This window comes from Barbus barbus (assembly GCF_936440315.1).
Source record: "Barbus barbus genome assembly, chromosome: 1".
Lineage (NCBI taxonomy): Eukaryota > Metazoa > Chordata > Actinopteri > Cypriniformes > Cyprinidae > Barbus > Barbus barbus.
In genome coordinates, this window is record NC_136729.1 from 12,751,968 (window position 1) to 12,770,840 (window position 18,873).

Below are 18,873 nucleotides of genomic sequence, written 5' to 3' on the forward strand. Positions count from 1 at the left end.
TCTACATTTTGTTCTTTAATATTTTTTATTGTTTTTAGCTTTATTTTTTGTTTTTCATTTAACTGTTATGTTTTTAAATTTTGTTGTATGCATTTGTCATTTTTATTTAATTTCTTTATTTTTAAAATGTGTATAGTAATTAATAAAGTTTTAACTGTTAGTTTTGGATCTGTTGTTAGTTGTTTTAATACTAATTTTTAAAATTGAGATTTATACAGCATGTGAAAGCTGAATAAATAAGATTTCCATTGATGTATGGTTTGTTAGGATAGGACGATATTTGACTGAGATACAACTATTTGAAAATCTGGAATCTGAGGGTGCCAAAAAAAATCTAAATATTGAGAAAATCACCTTTAAAGTTGTCCAAATGAAGTTCTTAGCAATGCATATCACTAATCAAAAATGAAGTTTTGATATATTTACGGTAAGGAATTTACAAAATTCTTCATGAAACACGATCTTTACTTAATATCCTAATGATTTTTTGGCATAAAAGAAAAATCAATAATTTTGACCCATATAATGTATTTTTGGCTATTGCTACCCCAGCGACTTAAGACTGGTTTTGTGCTCCAGGGTCACATATTAATAATAAATATTTACTATGTTAAACATGGTTATTATTTGAGTTGTGGCTTTTTATGGTTTGTTTAATGTATTTGGTTTATTATACTGTTCTGTTATGAATATATGCTGATTTAAAGCATTATGGAAGAAGAATGCAGCTTAAAAGAACAGAACAGAATAGAAATGTAACAATGGTTTCAACCAAAATGCCATACTACTCTTTAAGTTATCATTATTACTGAAAAAAATAAAAAAAATAAAAATAATGTGACCTACTTCAAACTGAAAATGAAATAGAATTTAATAGAATAGACCTTTCCAAATATTTACCGTGGTTACTATTACTAAAATTAATTACTATTGTTAATATGTATAATTGGAATAAATTAATATAGGATTTGTTTTATTTTATTTGTTTTGTAAGAATAGAGAATAACATGAAATGTGATATATTGTATTGTTGTTATTGTATAAACTGTGTTGATAAAACATCCCCAAATACATAATGGCATTTTTTAATGTCATGTTCTTACTTTGTTTGTAATTAATACTTCAGTATAATTATACTAAAGTGTAAGAGTAAGAAGCTTTAAAATAGAATAGAGTAGAATAGACCCTTTCAAATATTTACCACGGTAACCAGGGCCTCCATGCTATTATTACTGATATGCAAAACCAGAATAAAATACTTTAGGTTTTTATTTAATAGTGTAAATTATAAAGTTTTGTAAGAATACAATAAAATATGAAATGTTGTATTATTGTAGTGTGAGTCGGGACAAACAATAAAATATCCCCAATAAATAATGCCCTTTCTAATGTCATATTTGTTTATTGTTTGTATAAAACATCATATAAAACAGGGTCATTTGTACAAATAAATGGAGACGAGATAATTAAAATATTATAAATCTTTTTTTTCAAATCTTGATTCATGTAACGGCAACAAAATTCTAAATTCTAAACAAAATTGATGTAATTTCAACTCTTTCATTCTGTATAATGTTCTCTGAGGTGTTTTTGCACAGCAAAACTGACATGGTAACATTTTACTTGATTAATGACTTATCCTTAGGTGGCCACAAAACCACCTGTGCATTTGGTACTGTATAAATATTTACATACTTGCACTGATAAAACATCACTAGACAGAATATTAGCAGTCAGTGTTATGTAATGTAATGCTGTCTGGCCATGAAATTGACCAGAATTGCTTCAGACATAGGCATTTCTTCCATAAGTGCTCTGAGCGTCTCTCCTGGATGCGGACGCTGAGTAAACTGTTTCACGTGTGGGCTGGTAGTAACTGCAAGAGAAGATGCAGAATGTAAGAAACATGCCCCCAAACACATGCACAAATTCATAAAATAGCAAGAAAGGGCAAAATGTTTTATATGAAAAAATGAGAAGTGAGAAAATATGTGAAAGAGAAGTTTAAGTAGCAAAGTGACCCATGGTGACCCATACTCGGAATTTGTGCTCTGCATTTAACCCATCCAACGTGCACACACACAGCAGTGAACACACACACACTGTGAACACACACACACACACACACAGCAGTGAACACACACACACACACACACACACCGTGAACATACACCCGGAGCAGTGGGCAGCCATTTATGCTGCGGCGCCCGGGGAGCAGTTGGGGGTTCGGTGCCTTGCTCAAGGGCACCTCAGTCGTGGCATTGAGGGTGGAGAGAGCGCTGGACATTCACTCCCCCCACCTACAATCCCTGCCGGCCCGAGACTCGAACCCGCAACCTTTGGATTACGAGTCCGACTCTCTAACCATTAGGCCACGACTTCCCACAGGAGAAGAGATTGTGACAAAGAAACTTACGTCTTCTCCTTTGTGCCAAATTTGCAGGAGAACATGAGACAAGCTCCACCACAGATGGCAAGGACACCAGAGGCCCAGCCGATGTATAAAGCCTCTCCAATCTCATACCTATAACACACCACAAAAATAACACGTTCAGTCTAACGTGTATAGGTTTCACTCAAACTACATTTAGTCAAACTTTACACAAAGTTTCTGTCATTCACTCTCAGAAAAAAAGGTACAAAAGCTGTCACCGGAATGGTACCCTTCCAAAAGGTACACATTTGTACCTTTATTTCCGCCTAAATCATGCATATTAGTAACTTAATGGTAAATATTCGTACCACCCTTGTGACAGCTTTTGTTGTTGTTTTTTCTGTGAGTGTTCAAGGCCCATAGTAAAGCACAGCTGAGGTAATTCCGTCATAGTACTTCAATACTTCATAAAACTGTGCGTGAGCACCACCAACAGGTGTTCGATGAGAGCAGTAGTCGATGAGCCTATTAAATGAAACAGTAGGAGGCAGCATTTCCCTTTTAACTTCCAGTAGAGCGCTTACTTTTGTCCAGGGTAAAGCGGGTTGAAGAACTCTTGAGTGATGTTGGCCGCGTACCAGGACACTGATATCATCGTGCACAAACCTTTGGATGGGATTAAAAAACATATTAACTGGTAATAGCAATGTGAATCTGATAAGAACTCTTTTAAAGATAGCACATTCACCAAGAGGAGATTTCAGCCATCGTTGAGTTTAATTAGTAATGTCCCTTACCCTGCAGCAGGAAAAATACGCCTCCAGTTCCGGCGATTCTGCCTTTCAGTACGTCGTTGTCACCGGCGGCCTTCGAGCACTGCATGCCGATGAGAGTGGCCACCACACCGAACGTGCCAGCCACCACTGCCGCGATCACTAGAGCGCGGGACGCCTGGATATAACCTGCGGAGAACAGAAAGATTTCATATCATATTACCATATTAACAAACCTACTATAAGATCTGAATGCAGTATTGAAAAAAAAAATTATATCAAATATATAGGATTATATATAAATCAATAACCACGCAAAATAAACAGCATAAAGTCAAATAGATATAAAAAAAATAATTATTTAGTAAATAAGTAAATAAAAGAATGACATGAATAATAAATAGCAGTAAACAAATAAATTAATAAAAATAAAATATTGAAAGAAAGAAAGATTTTAAATTATTTCAAAACACATAAGTTGTGAGGGAAAAAAAATAATAACCACATTTCCGCCCAAATGAAATGTATTTATAGTGGTGGCTGATATCACATTGCTACTACTGTGATAATCACACTATTAGTGGTGATTTTTGTCTTACCGGACAGGGCCAGCAGAGAGGGAAATTCGCGACAGTTGTGCACTCCCGTCGAGTCCGTGGCGCAGGACATCCACAGATTCTCGTAAAGGGTTGAGGTGGTGATCACTGTCCCGTCTAACGAGGACACTTTCCAGTAACGGTTCGGGATTGTGACGCCAACCATTATCCAACTCAAAAAGCCCAGAATTAAAGCAACGGCTTCAATAACCGGTTCCATGGCTGCTTTAGATTATACAGGTGCCAAAATTATCCACAATTTCTTACGAGTTTCTCTGCTTTGTGTAGTTGTTTTCAGAAATATCCAGGTTTTATTAATTTCTCGAGCTGTTTCGTGAGCTGAGCCAGTTTTTCCATGGAGAGCGAGATTGCAGTGTGATATAAAATGTGTTGTTAAAGGGAACATGGGTCATTTATAGGCTCTGTTTGCCCTCCCCTCTCGTGTGCATGTCTCGCTTTTGGATTTTACATCCCGAAACTCAACAGGTGGTTATCACTAAAGTCCAATGGTCGTTCCCTGACCTTCACTGGCAGTGCATCCGTTATGTTTCATGCACTCAAACACATTGCACACTGTAAAATGTGATTAGTTGACTTCACCTAAACAAAGTGAGAATATCCGGTGCCACAGAAAAAGTAGAGCTTCTCTCCAAATTCAAATTTGTGTTGGTTATCTCAAATAACTATCCATAGACTCTTCTAAAGTTTGGGGTTGTAAAAAGTTTATTCCTGTGATGGCAAAACTGAATTTTCAGCACCTTTTTCACCTTTCTGTCACACGATCCTTCAGAAATTATTCAAATTTGGTGCTCAAGAAACATTTATTATTATCACTGTTGAAAAAATGCTTATCATTTTGTGGAAACTTCATACGTTTCAGGATTTGTGGTGAATAAAAAACAGCATTTATTTGCTATACATTTTTGTGACAATTAAATGTTTTTACAGTCCTTCTGATGCATCCTTGTTGAATAAAAGTACCGTTAAAAAAAAAAAATTATAAGATTTCTTTAAAGTTAAAAAAATTACTGACCTCACACTTCTTAATGGTAACCATAAATTAATATAGAGACCAAAACAACTGGTATTGGGACAAATACGAACCAGATATAAAACCGAGAGCTTTAAACAAGCATTGACTAAACCAAATTTTTAAAAACCCTTTCAAACATTAATCTGGCCTATCAGACAGTTTTAGTGGATTTTAATATATAGGCTACTACTCAAGTTTAGCTAAATGTTTTGGAATTGTCTTCAGAGGACACTATCAGAAGGGAAAGGGGGAACTGCTGGGTGCAGTGATTAAATGAACAACTGAAGAAGCTGTTGACAGTGTTTATATATACTGCCTTTATACATTGTCTCACTATCTGTCTCACATTCTCATATATTCATCAGGTGGACTCTAGATCACTTTTACAGTCATCTAATGAAACCTCAAATTTGTTCAAATCATTTATTTGTCATTTACACCGTTTATTCAAGGTTCACTGAGCTAGTGAGAAGACTTAAACACTGTACAGACACATATAATAAAACATTTTGCATGTAAAGGTAAATTAAAATAAAGTGAAGATAAACTCTGACATGTAAATTGTGAACAAATTGTTCACTGCTCTGGTTTAAAAAAATTAAAATTGTGTTCAACTTAACGCACATGATAGGCCTATATTAAAACAATTTATTACAAAAAGATTACTATAACCGCAGACAATATTTTCAAACAAGTATTGCATTATATTCCTGCCACACACTTAGCCAATGTCTCAGTGTCAACATTAACAAGAAATAGAATTTAGTCACTGATGATATCACAGAAATGCCTACAAAGATCAAATATCTTTGACGAGTTTAAATAAAACGTCACATGACATGCAAATCTTTCATTAATGTTTAACGGCTTAATGAAAAATAGCCGTCTGTGAAGAAAAGATGTTGTTAACAAAATATGACAGACCAGAGGCTGGAGTTCATGTGGCAATAACTAAAACTTTCAGATTTGACAATAAGTATCCAGATAATTGTGAAATCCCTCTAAACAGCACAGAGCCTATTGATTTTAAGCATTAACACCATTAATAACCAGATAACTATCACTTATCCTGTATAAAGAGCTATAAGTGATTAACTTATTTTATTGACGTGAGACTAAGATATTTCAAGTGAATAGTACTAGAAATAGGTAAAATGGCAAACCGTATCTTGTAAGGTTAACATGCTGATTCTCAAATCGATTCCCAGTAAAAGGAAGTATGTTGCAATACGTGGCTTTTTAAAATTAGAATGAAAGGATCAAATGCAGTAAATTGATCTATATGCGTAGAGGCCACTGCCATTAGGAAACACCTGGTCTGCAATAATCTTTATGTAGGTGGTACATATCAAAGTAACATCCACATAAATGCTAGGATCCACGCTTACACAGGAGAATATTAGCCCCAGAGCAATCCACTGCATCCACCAATCTGCTTTCTTCTCATCCTGCTGCCATCTCCACCCCAGGTAAACGAAACATGATTCATCAGACCAGGCTACCTGCTTCCATTGCTTCAGATGCTGGTTTACCAGTGTTCTTCCTTGCACCTGTTTAGTAGGTACTAACTACAAACCCGATTCCAAAAAAGTTGGGACACTGTACAAATTGTGAATAAAAACAGAATGCAATGATGTGGAAGTTTCAGATTTCAATATTTTATTCAGAATATAACATAGATGGCATATCAAATGTTTAAACTGAGAAAATGTATAATTTTAAGGGAAAAATAAGTTTATTTTAAATTTTATGGCATCAACACATCTCAAAAAAGTTGGGACAAGGCCATGTTTACCACTGTGTGGCATCCCCTCTTCTTTTTATAACAGTCTGCAAACGTCTGGGGACTGAGGAGACAAGTTGCTCAAGTTTAGGAATAGGAATGTTGTCCCATTCTTGTCTAATACAGACTTCTAGTTGCTCAACTGTCTTAGGTCTTCTTTGTCGCATCTTCCTCTTTATGATGCGCCAAATGTTTTCTATGGGTGAAAGATCTGGACTGCAGGCTGGCCATTTCAGTACCCGGATCCTCCTTCTACGCAGCCATGATGTTGTAATTGATGCAGTATGTGGTCTGGCATTGTCATGTTGGAAAATGCAAGGTCTTCCCTGAAAGAGACGACGTCTGGATGGGAGCATATGTTGTTCTAGAACTTGGATATACCTTTCAGCATTGATGGTGCCTTTCCAGATGTGTAAGCTGCCCATGCCACACGCACTCATGCAACCCCATACCATCAGAGATGCAGGCTTCTGAACGGAGCGCTGATAACAACTTGGGTTGTCCTTGTCCTCTTTAGTCCGGATGACATGGCGTCCCAATTGTCCAAAAAGGACTTCAAATTTTGATTCGTCTGACCACAGAACAGTTTTCCACTTTGCCACAGTCCATTTTAAATAAGCCTTGGCCCAGAGAAAACACCTGCGCTTCTGGATCATGTTTAGATATGGCTTCTTTTTTGACCTATAGAGTTTTAGCCGGCAACGGCGAATGGCACGGTGGATTGTGTTCACCGACAATGTTTTCTGGAAGTATTCCTGAGCCCATGTTGTGATTTCCATTACAGTAGCATTCCTGTATGTGATGCAGTGCCGTCTAAGGGCCCGAAGATCACGGGCATCCAGTATGGTTTTCCGGCCTTGACCCTTACGCACAGAGAAATGTGTAGCTCTCATGAAATCCAAAATGAGCCAATATTTGGCATGACATTTCAAAATGTCTCACTTTCAATATTTGATATGTTATCTATATTCTATTGTGAATAAAATATAAGTTTATGAGATTTGTAAATTATTGCATTCCTTTTTATTTGTAATTTGTACAGTGTCCCAACTTTTTTGGAATCGGGTTTGTAACTAACTCACACCGACCGACCAGACCAGAAAAGCCTGAGCATTGGTATCGTTTGACTGATTGTAAAATGTTCAAAAATTTACACTATTGGATTATTTGGATTTGCTGTAATAAACAAATGCATCAATATAACTTTTTCTTCTCCATTTACAATATAAAACTCAATATGAAAAACACATGAAATACAAGAATTGACAGTTCACTTGCTGCCTAATATATCCCACCCCTTGACAGATGCCATTGTAAATCTATCTGTCTATCTACAAATACATACAAATGTTGATAACAATGAATGTTTAACTCTTTCACATGTAATGAGAGGACAAAAGTTAGACTAGGTGCTGCCGCTGTGTTGAATGTTTTGCGTGTGATAAGCAGATGATTGTTCTCGGTTTTAAAGGTCAGGTTTATGACTAGCTTGCTATAAGTCAACTTTAATTGTTCTTTAACGAACACAATAGTTTTCCCACATGGTTATGCATCTACTAAAACCGATCATGACACTTTCAATGATCTGATGTTAATGGGGACCATAAAAAGAGCTCATAAAATAGTTCTGTTAGAAAGCTGACTTTTTGCAGTGATGTTGAATTCTGCACGTGGAGATCTATCCTCAGTTCAAACCCTGCTCTAACACAAACAGCAAACTCAGCAGGGTTCATTCAGCTCTCACTCTCAGGAAAAAAAAGAAGTAAAAAAGCTGTCACTGGGGCAGTACCTTTTCAAAACGTACACCTTTGTACCTAGATGGTCCATGTTGGTAACTTAAAGGTAGATATTAGTACCTAAACGGAACAAAAGTATACCTTTTGAAAAGGTTCCGCCCCAATGACAGCTTTTGTAGCTTTTTTCTGAGTAGGATCCTTGTAGTTTGCTGAGTTTAAATAAGATTTCGTAATTTAGTGTCATTTAAATGACTCTTATATGTTTTGTAAAATCGAACACCTGATAAATATATGACGGGTGTCTCTGCAGGAAGGCCGATTTTCAGGAGCAGGATTGGGTGCAATTTGGGTAGGAACATGGTAGTGGACAAGACAAATATAATAGATGTGTGTAAACAAGAATAAACTGTGGGGATATTTAATTGCCTATTGTACACATAGTGTGTTGTGCAATTGCTTTAAGCAACTTTATGTGCAAACAAGGAAGACAATTATGATTGAGCTCTGAGCCCAGACTGTTGTAAACCTTTTTTATGATCTCTTTAACATCAAGAGGTGAGCCGAATTTAAAATTATTATAAAATAACAAGAAAAACCTGTGCATTGATATTGTTTGACTGATTCTAAAATGACCCTACACTTGCACTGCTGAATTGGGCTACTTGGATTTGCTGTAATAAACAAATGCATCAATAGAATTTTTATTCTATTCTCTATTTACTATATTAAAATCAACATGAGAAATGACAACCAATCAGATGTAATCTCACAACACAAATGCACTCTAAGAAAAAAAGGTACAAAGCTGTAACTGAGGCAGTATCCTAAGGTACAAAAGCTAAAACCTCCTTATTAACCCCGCCCAAAATGCTGAATATGCATACCTTAAAAGTACATATTAGCATCTAAAAGTGTACACATTATAACTTTTAAAAGAGTACCGTCTCAGTGACAGTTTTGCACATTTTTTTCTGAGTTTGGGAGCTTGACTTGAATCTTCTTTTTGACTTGAGCTAATCACAATCTGTCTCACAAACTTCAATAAAGTTTGGAAACATCCAATAGAACATAGCACCAGCAAAGTCAGACATAGGAGTCAGACAAAGAGGAGAGAGAATAGCTTGTGCATCAGACTTCATTTGCTTTACCGGTTAATTAATAACCTCAATACTGCGTTATAAAATGATGTTAGTAATGGCAACCATAAAGCCAGCATTGTAAAGCTGAGATGTCTTAACATGTGTGCAAGTCCTTTAGTTGAATAATGTGGGAAGTACGAATTGTACCCAACATTAAATTGAATGCCATTATCAGCTATTATCTTAAATAAACATGTTTTACAATGAATTTGTTACTTTCAAGGCCTGATAGTTGTTGACTTAAATCAATGTTGGAGATACTCCCACATCTGAGAGCGTCTGAGCTAACGAGGCACGGAGGACAACGACTTTGCGAGTGACTATTTAACCAGCAGCTTCAGACTGCATTCAAAATTAATGTTTTTCTCACCACGATTCCCAGATATTTTCACTAAAGAATTTTAAGGCTTTTTAATCATTTTATAGAATCACACTCATTAAGAGCAAACTCTACGCAATTATATTTATATTTAATCATTTATGCAAGATGACTTACATTATTAGGATTAAATATTATTATATATATTATTCTTATTAATATCCAAGCATGTGTTTCTCATAAACATGGGAACTTCAGACTTAAATACATTGTTTTGTTGAATGATGGACTTGACTCCAGGTTCTTGTTCATCTTAACAATGTGTGGAGGACAACGAGAACACTGAAAAAAGTGCTTTTTCTTTGTAGATGTTTCAGTATAAAATGAGCATACAAAAAGTCACAGAGAAACACACAAGGAAGGGAGATGAAACACTTGACAGCACACGTTAACCAATAGGTAATAAACATGGTGCTGACAACGATGACTTGTAAGAAAATGCATTACAAGGCTGGTCATGCATGACACTTCCAAAGCCAGCGTGCAACGCATGTAAACACACCTTGTAAGTTCAGTAAGCACAAATTTTAATTTATTAACAGATGTGAGATATTAATGTATTTTATCAAAAATGTTCCATAGTGATTATCAATAGTGTTAAGTACATTGATATATTTAATATATATATATATATATATATATATATAAAAAAAGAGAAAACCCCAAAAAAGTGCATGCTATTACAATAAATCATATTCTGTACTGCAAATCCTTGGCAAACCTCTGTAGTTGAATTTCCTTTGAAAAATTAAAAGTTTCAGAGGAAAAACATACAATTTATTACTTTATTCCAACCCCACATCTCTATACATACCAGAAAGAGCTGGAGAATCATAAAGCAAAAGAAATGTGGCAAAATAAAAAAGGACAGGCTTCCTCATGGTTTTATGTGATTATAAGAAATCATCAAGTCTCTCTTCTGGAGAGGAACGGAATCAAAGTACGCTCATTGGGAACTCCATATTAGGACTTTGCACCTTTGGCCACGGCCAAACCAATAAGACCAGCCAATCCGGCCACACCTAAACCGATACCGCCGACGATCGCCATGCCAACTAAGCCATCTGAAAAGGAACATGTAAAATGAATGTAAGATGAATCCACTACATGCACATCAAATTCCGTTTAAGGCCTATATTTATGTTTATACACATACAGACATTGTAATATTTCTACAAACGTGGTTGTTGCAGGTATGACAATATAACCAGGTCTATAATTTACTAAGAACTCCTCCACTTCTAGCCTTTAGAAAAGCCAGACAACACCATTATAAAATGGTAATAATCAGGCAATTGCCAAAGGCAGGTGCAGTCATGTGGTGGTAACTCAGCAAAAGAAGAAGAGAGGGTGAATGCAAGTTTGCAGCAAGTACTGGTGGACGAAAGCTGTGATGGCTTACAGATGTAGAATGGCGAGGCAATTTTAGAATGTTGAAACGCTCGTACCACAAACTATCTGCAATCACTAAGAATGTGATGAAATCAGCTGTAATTCATGTTGCCATCAAACTGGGAAGTTCTGAGGAGAATGCACATTTATTTCCTTGCAGTGGATTTTCTGCATACGTTACATGCATCAAGTTTCTGATTAAACTGGTTTATTCCTGGGGTGGGAATTGGAATTTGCGGAATCCAGAAATTGTCTCAGAATAGAAAAAGAGCAATATGATTGTGGCATTTACATGAGTGAATACTAATCACTAAATTCTGATTAATATCAGAATATTGATATACATGTAAAAGCAATCATCATCTCAAGCTTTCTTATTCTAAATGAATCTTGAACAATTATTCTTTGAGACAACTGAAAAGCGGTGAATATTTTAATATAATTAAAACAGAAATTATTCCTGTGATGGTAAATATTGAATATTCAGAAGCCATTACTTCAGTCTTTAGTGCCACGTGATCTTTCAAAAATCATTCTAATATGCAGATTATTTTATTATTTTTTTTGCTCCAGAAACATTTCTGAATATTATCAATGTTGAAAACAGTTGTGTTTATATATAAATTTCTTTTTAAACATCAATTAAACAATTAAATGAGTCCTTGCTAAATAAAAGTATTAATTTCTTTCAAAACAAAACCGCAGTGACCCAAACTTTTGAACAGTAGCGTGTCATAAAATCCTAATTAAAAAGACCATTGAATGTTTGTTTGTTTTTGAAAGGCTGTTGTGTCTCACCTTTTTTTAGTGCATTGTTGATGAGTTTCTCCAGTTCCAGGGCCTGTTTATTATCTGGTTCATTCTTCAGCAGAGTACGAATGTACTTCAGCGCTCTCTCGTACTCCTGAGAGGACGACGGTAGGGTGGTAAAGGGAGAGAGAATAAATGGAAACTAATGAAAAATTATCCAAGCATATCTAAGCCCAGTTTATACTATAATCTTGATCAAACAAATGCAACATTGGTGAGAATAAGAGAATTCTTTCAAAAACACTTTAAAAATGTTACTGACCAAAACTTTTGAAAGGTAATATATTTCAAATATGATTTAGGGGTAAAATATGACTTGGACATGTACATGTTTTGACAGATTCACCTCTGTACATTTACTTTATCTGGTATTCGTATCGGACCATTTACACATTACGCTTGTTTATATGGTGACGTGACTAAAGTTATTTAATTGATCTGATCAGATTTTGAAATGATGCAGTAAACTCCGATGTACCAGGGCTTCCAGGAAGAGAGTTGAGAAACACTCTTTAAACTAGATGCCACTGATGGCTTCATGAAATAAAGAATGTTTATTAGCAGTGACAAAATCATCACATATCAAAATAAGAAAACTGTAAAGCCACCTTAAGTCTGTAGTTTGCAACAGCAAGGTAAAAGAGGAAATCTCTCTGATCATCTTCTTTGCTTTTCTGAACCAGTACTGTTAAAAGAAATCGTTATCACTTTCAGAATTGTAAACCAAGAACAGGTCAAATAACAGCTGAAGCTCAGGAAGATTGTACCTGACCAAAAACTAAAAGACATGCTGAAAAACCGACCTTCTAATAGATGACTGCCTTTTACAATGTCATTTGAGTGCTTGCTTCTGATCAAACACCAGGCGTATTCAAAAGTCGTTTCTTTGGAAACGGGTCCTTTCACCAGCTCAGCGTTGTACTTCTTCTCAAACCTCTGAAAGACAAAAATTGATGTCAATGGATTGATGACAATCAGATTGATGTCAGGATCACGTGCTCCCCCTGGCCGACAACCACTGACTAACTTTAACAGCAGGAATCAAAGCACACAAACGTCTGAAAATAGTAGGATAACAAAAGGCTCATAAAGCAAATGCATTTTATCCAAAAAGCAGGTCTATGATAGCAGGTCTACTCTATAAGCCTATGAGTTACAACGATACGTCATAATCAATGTTGTTGTTGTTTTGATTAAGTAAGGTACAGTAGAAATACGTCCGTCTAAAATCCCGATTAAAACCCCATATGGGTCATTTCACCACATACATCAATACAACATCGATGTCATTTCGGATTTACAGTCATGAAAGTAAAGGATAAAAAAGCCTTACCTTTAGATCTTCTGGTGCCACAATATCTGACACAACCGCCTCCATGTTCGCGAAAAACCCCACGGCGGCGCGTTCTTCTTCTTCCTCGATTTTATGGCGGGTAGCACCAACATTGAGGTGCATTATCGCCACCTACTGTATTGGAGTGTGAACCAGAGTTTACCCTTTTTATGTAATTAAAAAAAAAAAACTAAATTCTCTTAATCAACTCTGTTCTCTTGAGATAAAGAAATAAACGTTCTAAATCATAAGTAACTATATTTTTAAGCTTTAATTAATCTATTCCCATCTTTCTAAGTTCATTTTCCATTACTTCTCGTTCATTAGTATACTTTTGACAAACACAAATAACATGTTCTACTGATTCTACAGTGCTCACATAATCCTGTTGGATGTTTATTTATTATTTTTAAGGTTTTATTCAGCATAGTATGTCCAACCCTTAATCTTGTTAGAATATTTTCCTCTTTGGTGCTTCTTTTAGTTATCCTCACTACTCCTACTTCTCGTTGTATTTCATAAAGATGACGTCCTGTATTTCCTGTGTCCCATTTATGTTGCCACTCCTTCGTGATATATGCTTTAATTACTGCTTTTGCTTAATATTTACTAAGTGAAATATTCATGACCTCCTCATTTTCCAAAGCCTGTTTTGCTAAACTATCAACCTTTTCATTACCTTTTATCCCCCTATGAGCTGGTATCCACATAAATATTATCATGATGTTCATATTCTTAAATCTGTAGAGATTTTCATATATCTCATTTACTATATCCTGTCGACTGTGAGATGTGAATGATTTCAATGATTTTAACGCCGAACATGAATCTGTACAAAGTATAACCTTTTTGATTTGAGTGTCTTCTATCCACTGTAGTGCTGTTGCTATTGCCATCATCTCTACTGTGTATAATGATTAATGATCTGTTGTTCTCCTATTAACAGAAATGTTTAAGGATGGAACACTGAAAGCAAAACCTGTTCTCCCTGTATTAGGATCTTTAGAGCCATCAGTATGTACTGGGACAAATCACAGCGGCGCGTTCACGAAGCTGTCAAAATAAAAGTCCCTGATTGTTACTTACTCAGTTCCAGTATTGTAATCGCAGCTGTTGCTCCCAAGGGCAAAGCAGCGGGTTTTCGTGTGTTTTTACTAAACAATACTGTGATGGAACCATGTTAAAATGATGGAGTCAAATACCATGGTATTTTGATATAGGCTACCAAGTAACTAAATAATAATCATGCTATATTTGGATTATTTTTATACGTTTGAATGGTTATATTTTTGTTTTTATAAATGAAGACCACATTTTAAAAAATTTAACTTTTAGCAATTTTCAAATACCATCTATACATTTATTGTTGTTGTTGTTATTTGAAACGCATAGGCCTGCATTTAAATGTTTACTGTGTGAACAACATTGATGTTTTTTTACACAAAATCTGAACCTAATTGTGATGTTTTTTCAATCATAATCAGTGTTGAGTTTCCATAATTGTACGTTTTACTGTTTATCTGCTTTGTCACAATTTGTCTACAATCTGTAAGATGTGAAATGCATAGAAACAATCTGTATAAATCTGTACAATCCATAGAAATAAAAGTTTTGACTTTTTTTTAAAGAAGTGTACCTGTTTACGTGTGCGTGAAGAGCTGATATGAACTGAAAAAAGAGTGTGAACATGTTAATTAACTATGTATTCAGGGTAAGCACAATGCAATAAGCCAGATAAAGGAATCAGCTATTTATTTAAAAAAATGTTTAAAATATTTAAATGTGACGCAATTTTGACATTTTGTAAAAATAAATAAATAACAGAATTGCCCACCGATGAACACTGTTAATTAAATAAAACAGCGAGATTTGTGAAAAGTGTCTAAAGGCTGATCCATAGTTGAACATTAATGTTCAGTGTGTTTTATTAATATAATTGTTTATGTATTTATTTATTTTTAATTATTCTTCGGTTCACACACACTTTAGTCATTGTGGCTTTTATTTTGGACAAATACGTTTCCAGCATATTTCGTTAGTGGGCGCTATCTTCACGCGCCTCTACTGTGGTCACGTGGTATGACGAAGTAGGACGGCCATCTTCCCTAAAACACAAACAACAAGAGCGTACTAGACATCAACACGCAACGACCGTTGGAGAGGGAGAGAGGGCAAAAAACTGAACGCGATTCTCGAGGAGGAGCACAGAACACAAACAACTACACATGCATCCAAAGATCGTCGAGTTTGACGGGGCGACTGGACAGTGAAATCGCATCGACGGCTCCAGAAATACGGTCAGCAACTGTGTGCCTCTCTCCTTGAATGTCTGAAGCGTGATGGGTGTTGCATTAAGTTTTATGCAAACTTGGAATGGGAAGGGCAGCGTGTGTGCGAACAGCGAGTGAATATTAGTGCATAAGGAGCTTTAAGTGGCCAGCGCTTGCGCGTGTGGGAATAAATCGTCCTGTTTTAAGTAGTGAGGCTTTTTGTATGTTTGCTAAGGCAGCTGTGGCCGTGAGTTGAAGGCCAAGGGAAGCAGCGGAGTGGAGTTTGGAGGGCGCCGCGTGCGCTGGGAGGGGGAGTGTGCAGGTAACGCAAGCACGCGCACACTGCCCCTGTGCACGCGACGCCCCTCAAGACTCCTCCAGTCAATATTAAAACGACACCGAGCTGCTTCAATGCTCATTTTCGTTCCACGCGATAAATATTAAACGCCAATATTTTGCGTCTGCTACAAAAATGTATGTTTTGAAGGCAATAGATTTAATCAGTGACTAACAGACTTGCTATTTGGCGTCTTCTCCACGACCTGCTACCTTTGGTGTTTTTACACAGGAAAAAAAGGTGAAAAAAAAATACTGTTTTCTCTCAGAACGATGATATGAGTTTCTATTGCAATTCTCGATGCAGCATGAATGACATACACTGGTGACATTTTTCACAATCACGACAAAAAAAATCAAATACTGCCCTAAACTCAATAACGGAAAGGCAGCGCTATCCTGTAAGTATGGCGGATAAACAAAACAGTCTCCCAGAGCTCAACGTGGCGTTACGTGACATTCTCATTCTCTATAAGCTTTCCATTGATGTATGGTTTAGGGATGCATCGATCCGATACTCAGTATCATTATCGGCTCCGATACGGTCATTTTCTGCTGGATCGGTTATCGGTCAGACAAGACTAATCCAAATCTGATACTATTCTGTGTTAAGTGTTCTGAAGCTGTTCCATAGATTAATCTGAGGTACAGATGAATATTTAAGTCGATAAATTCAAGTTCAAGTCAACTCTTCTCTCCACTGCGTCTGTCTGACATCCTCCATTCAGTATTCAAGCTGCGTGTCGCGTTCGGTTACTACAGTCAAACTCTCTTCAAGAGCGCACAGGAACTGCGGTTTAAAACTGTTAAAAGAAAAGGCTCAATAAACTAATGCACAGATTTAATACAATATGCATCAATATCCCTTCCCTTTGTACTTTTAACTTTTCTATGCGGACTCGGAGGGCTGCGCAGCGTGCACGCTGTGACTCCGTGTCCCTTCAAGCGCATCATTCTGCGCACGGGATGCGCATACGTGCTTTGTGCTGCTCTGTGTTAGAGCCTTTCGTATTATAATACTTTTGCGCAATGAAAGATTAATAGTTTTCCTTGTTCTGTCCTATCTATCATATGTTGCTGCCTTCGTTACTGTGCTATACATTTAAAAGAAATGTCTTTTTAATTTTATAGTATGTTTATATAAATTAATTTGCTTGTTTTGTCATGAATTAATTTTACAACAATACAAAGAGCAATGTGCAACATTTTACCAGATTTAGTCCTACACTTATTCACTTTTATTTGTTAATTAAATTGTTTCACTAGATTTTCTAAAATTATTGTCCACTAGGGTTGGGTACCGAACTTGGTACTTTTAAGGGTACGGACCTAATTGTGTCGGTACTACTGATTGCCGATTCACATTAAATCATTCGGTACCAAATTTAGGTACTTGAGAACGCATTTGGGCGCATGAGAGAGAGAGACAGAGATCTTATTTTATTTTTTATTTCTAGTTTATATACTTGCATACATTAGTAATTAATTTTGCACTACATGCTAAATACTTTTATACATTATTATTATTACAATTATTATTATTCTTTTTCTTTCTGCTAATACATATGTGCGCTATTTGTATGCAGCCCAGCTGCAATTGCTTTGGCAATACAAATGTATAGTTTTTGTCATGCCAATAAAGCACACTTGAATTGAATTGAGATGTCACCCCTGCAACTCTTTAAAACACAACACACAGGGCAAACCGAAATGTTCTGAAGTGTGCTTACATTTCTAGGGTTATATGGTTTCCATGAAAACGTGGACAGGATGGCGGAGTCCATTCATAAAAACGGAATTTACTCTATAGCGTGGAATGCAATGGAATTTGTAAATTTTTGGAAGAATAAAACCAAGGTCTGTCACTTAATTCGAATCGTGATATGAACTAGTGTATGTGAATATTAAAATGCAAAAAAGGTTTAAATATGAATCCTGCATGTTCCGCTAGCCTCGGTATGAATGGCGGAGACGCAGTGATTTTCGGTCTCTGGACTACATGAACTTACAGGCTGTGAGAGTCACTTCATGAGAATTTTACCGTTTCATTTTAGAAAACTAGCATCATATCATATACTGTATACACACAGAAACTTCACGGCAACCTGTCAAAATAAAAGTGCGGTTTAACATGTAACAGAAATATATTACTCTTGTATTACTTGTGTACAGTATAATGTATGTCTTTATATATTCCATTTACTGACAAATTTAAACAATTAAGCAATTAAATAATAAAAATAATTATTACAACCACATTAACCACTTAATTGTAGAAAAAATACAATTATTATTAACTTTTTTTAAAGGAATATTCACAAGTTTTCTACCATATATTAATTTCAACAGTAAACCTCTGTTTGTTTGCCAGAAGATAAAAGGGTTTCATTTTCATTTGATTAAAAATAATTAAAACACAGAATTTCTGGAAGGTAATTGTAATAATTGTAGGGCCCTATTGTTCAAAATGTTGAAATTGAGAGTTTTGGACTTATTTTTTCACTGAAATAAATGTTTTTGTTGTTGCACAGAGTAAAGTACTGAAAAAAATGTACCGTAACCGTACCGGTTGAACGGTACCCAAGCCTATTGTCCACTCATAATTTTTCTAGAGTAGCCTATCTTTTGCTGCTGAATTATCCACTAACCTAGTGTATAATAGTATTTTTGTCATAGATTGATTATATATCTTTTTTTCATTTGTTATTTTTCATTAAGATGAAGTTATCTATATGTAATAGATTGTGTTTAACCTGTTAACGTTTACCAGAGCGACGTCGCACTGAACGCTCTTTGTTTGCATGTTGCATTGTTTTCTAATAGAATAAATGAAACGGGACAAAGTTAATCTTGACAAACTATATATCATTCTGAGGGTCTAAGCCTCAAGCGTCGACGACAGATCGCTGTTTTTCGATG

The 18,873-nt window shown here is 35.8% G+C and overlaps 3 protein-coding genes across 8 annotated transcripts in view; 1 reads left to right on the forward strand and 2 right to left on the reverse strand.

Annotated features, from left to right (window-relative positions):
- Positions 1 to 1,785: 1,785 nt before the first annotated feature.
- On the reverse strand, positions 1,786 to 3,963 carry LOC306869312 (claudin-15-like; the record flags this gene model as incomplete). Its single annotated transcript, XM_079416012.1, has 5 exons — positions 1,786 to 1,876; positions 2,417 to 2,524; positions 2,959 to 3,040; positions 3,172 to 3,336; positions 3,747 to 3,963. The coding sequence occupies 5 exons, from the start codon at positions 3,961 to 3,963 to the stop codon at positions 1,786 to 1,788; spliced, it is 663 nt and encodes a 220-aa protein (XP_079272138.1).
- Positions 3,964 to 10,584: 6,621 nt separating this feature from the next.
- On the reverse strand, positions 10,585 to 13,437 carry LOC306869319 (mitochondrial fission 1 protein-like). Its single transcript, XM_079416024.1, has 5 exons — positions 13,349 to 13,437; positions 12,819 to 12,951; positions 12,624 to 12,700; positions 12,004 to 12,109; positions 10,585 to 10,877 (listed from the first exon to the last, which is right to left on the reverse strand). Exons 1-5 carry the CDS (start codon positions 13,391 to 13,393, stop codon positions 10,777 to 10,779), a joined length of 462 nt encoding a protein of 153 aa, XP_079272150.1. The 5' UTR covers positions 13,394 to 13,437; the 3' UTR covers positions 10,585 to 10,776.
- A 1,974-nt stretch (positions 13,438 to 15,411) lies between these two features.
- LOC306870134 (GRB10-interacting GYF protein 1-like) overlaps positions 15,412 to 18,873 on the forward strand; it is a 43,063-nt gene continuing 39,601 nt past the window's right edge. For all 6 annotated transcript variants that reach the window (XM_079417220.1, XM_079417221.1, XM_079417222.1 and 3 more), the window contains exon 1: positions 15,412 to 15,645. The gene's annotated coding sequence lies outside the window, so the exon portion shown is untranslated. The remainder of the gene's footprint in view (positions 15,646 to 18,873) is intronic.

Coding starts and splice junctions, on each gene's coding strand:
- LOC306869319 (XM_079416024.1), bottom strand. CDS start 13,393: ATGGAGGCGGTTGTGTCAGATATTGTGGCACCAGAAGATCTAAAG. Junction 12,110..12,623: donor TTGCAAACTACAGACTTAAG/GTGGCTTTACAG, acceptor TCGTCCTCTCAG/GAGTACGAGAGAGCGCTGAA. Junction 10,878..12,003: donor CAACAATGCACTAAAAAAAG/GTGAGACACAAC, acceptor GTTCCTTTTCAG/ATGGCTTAGTTGGCATGGCG.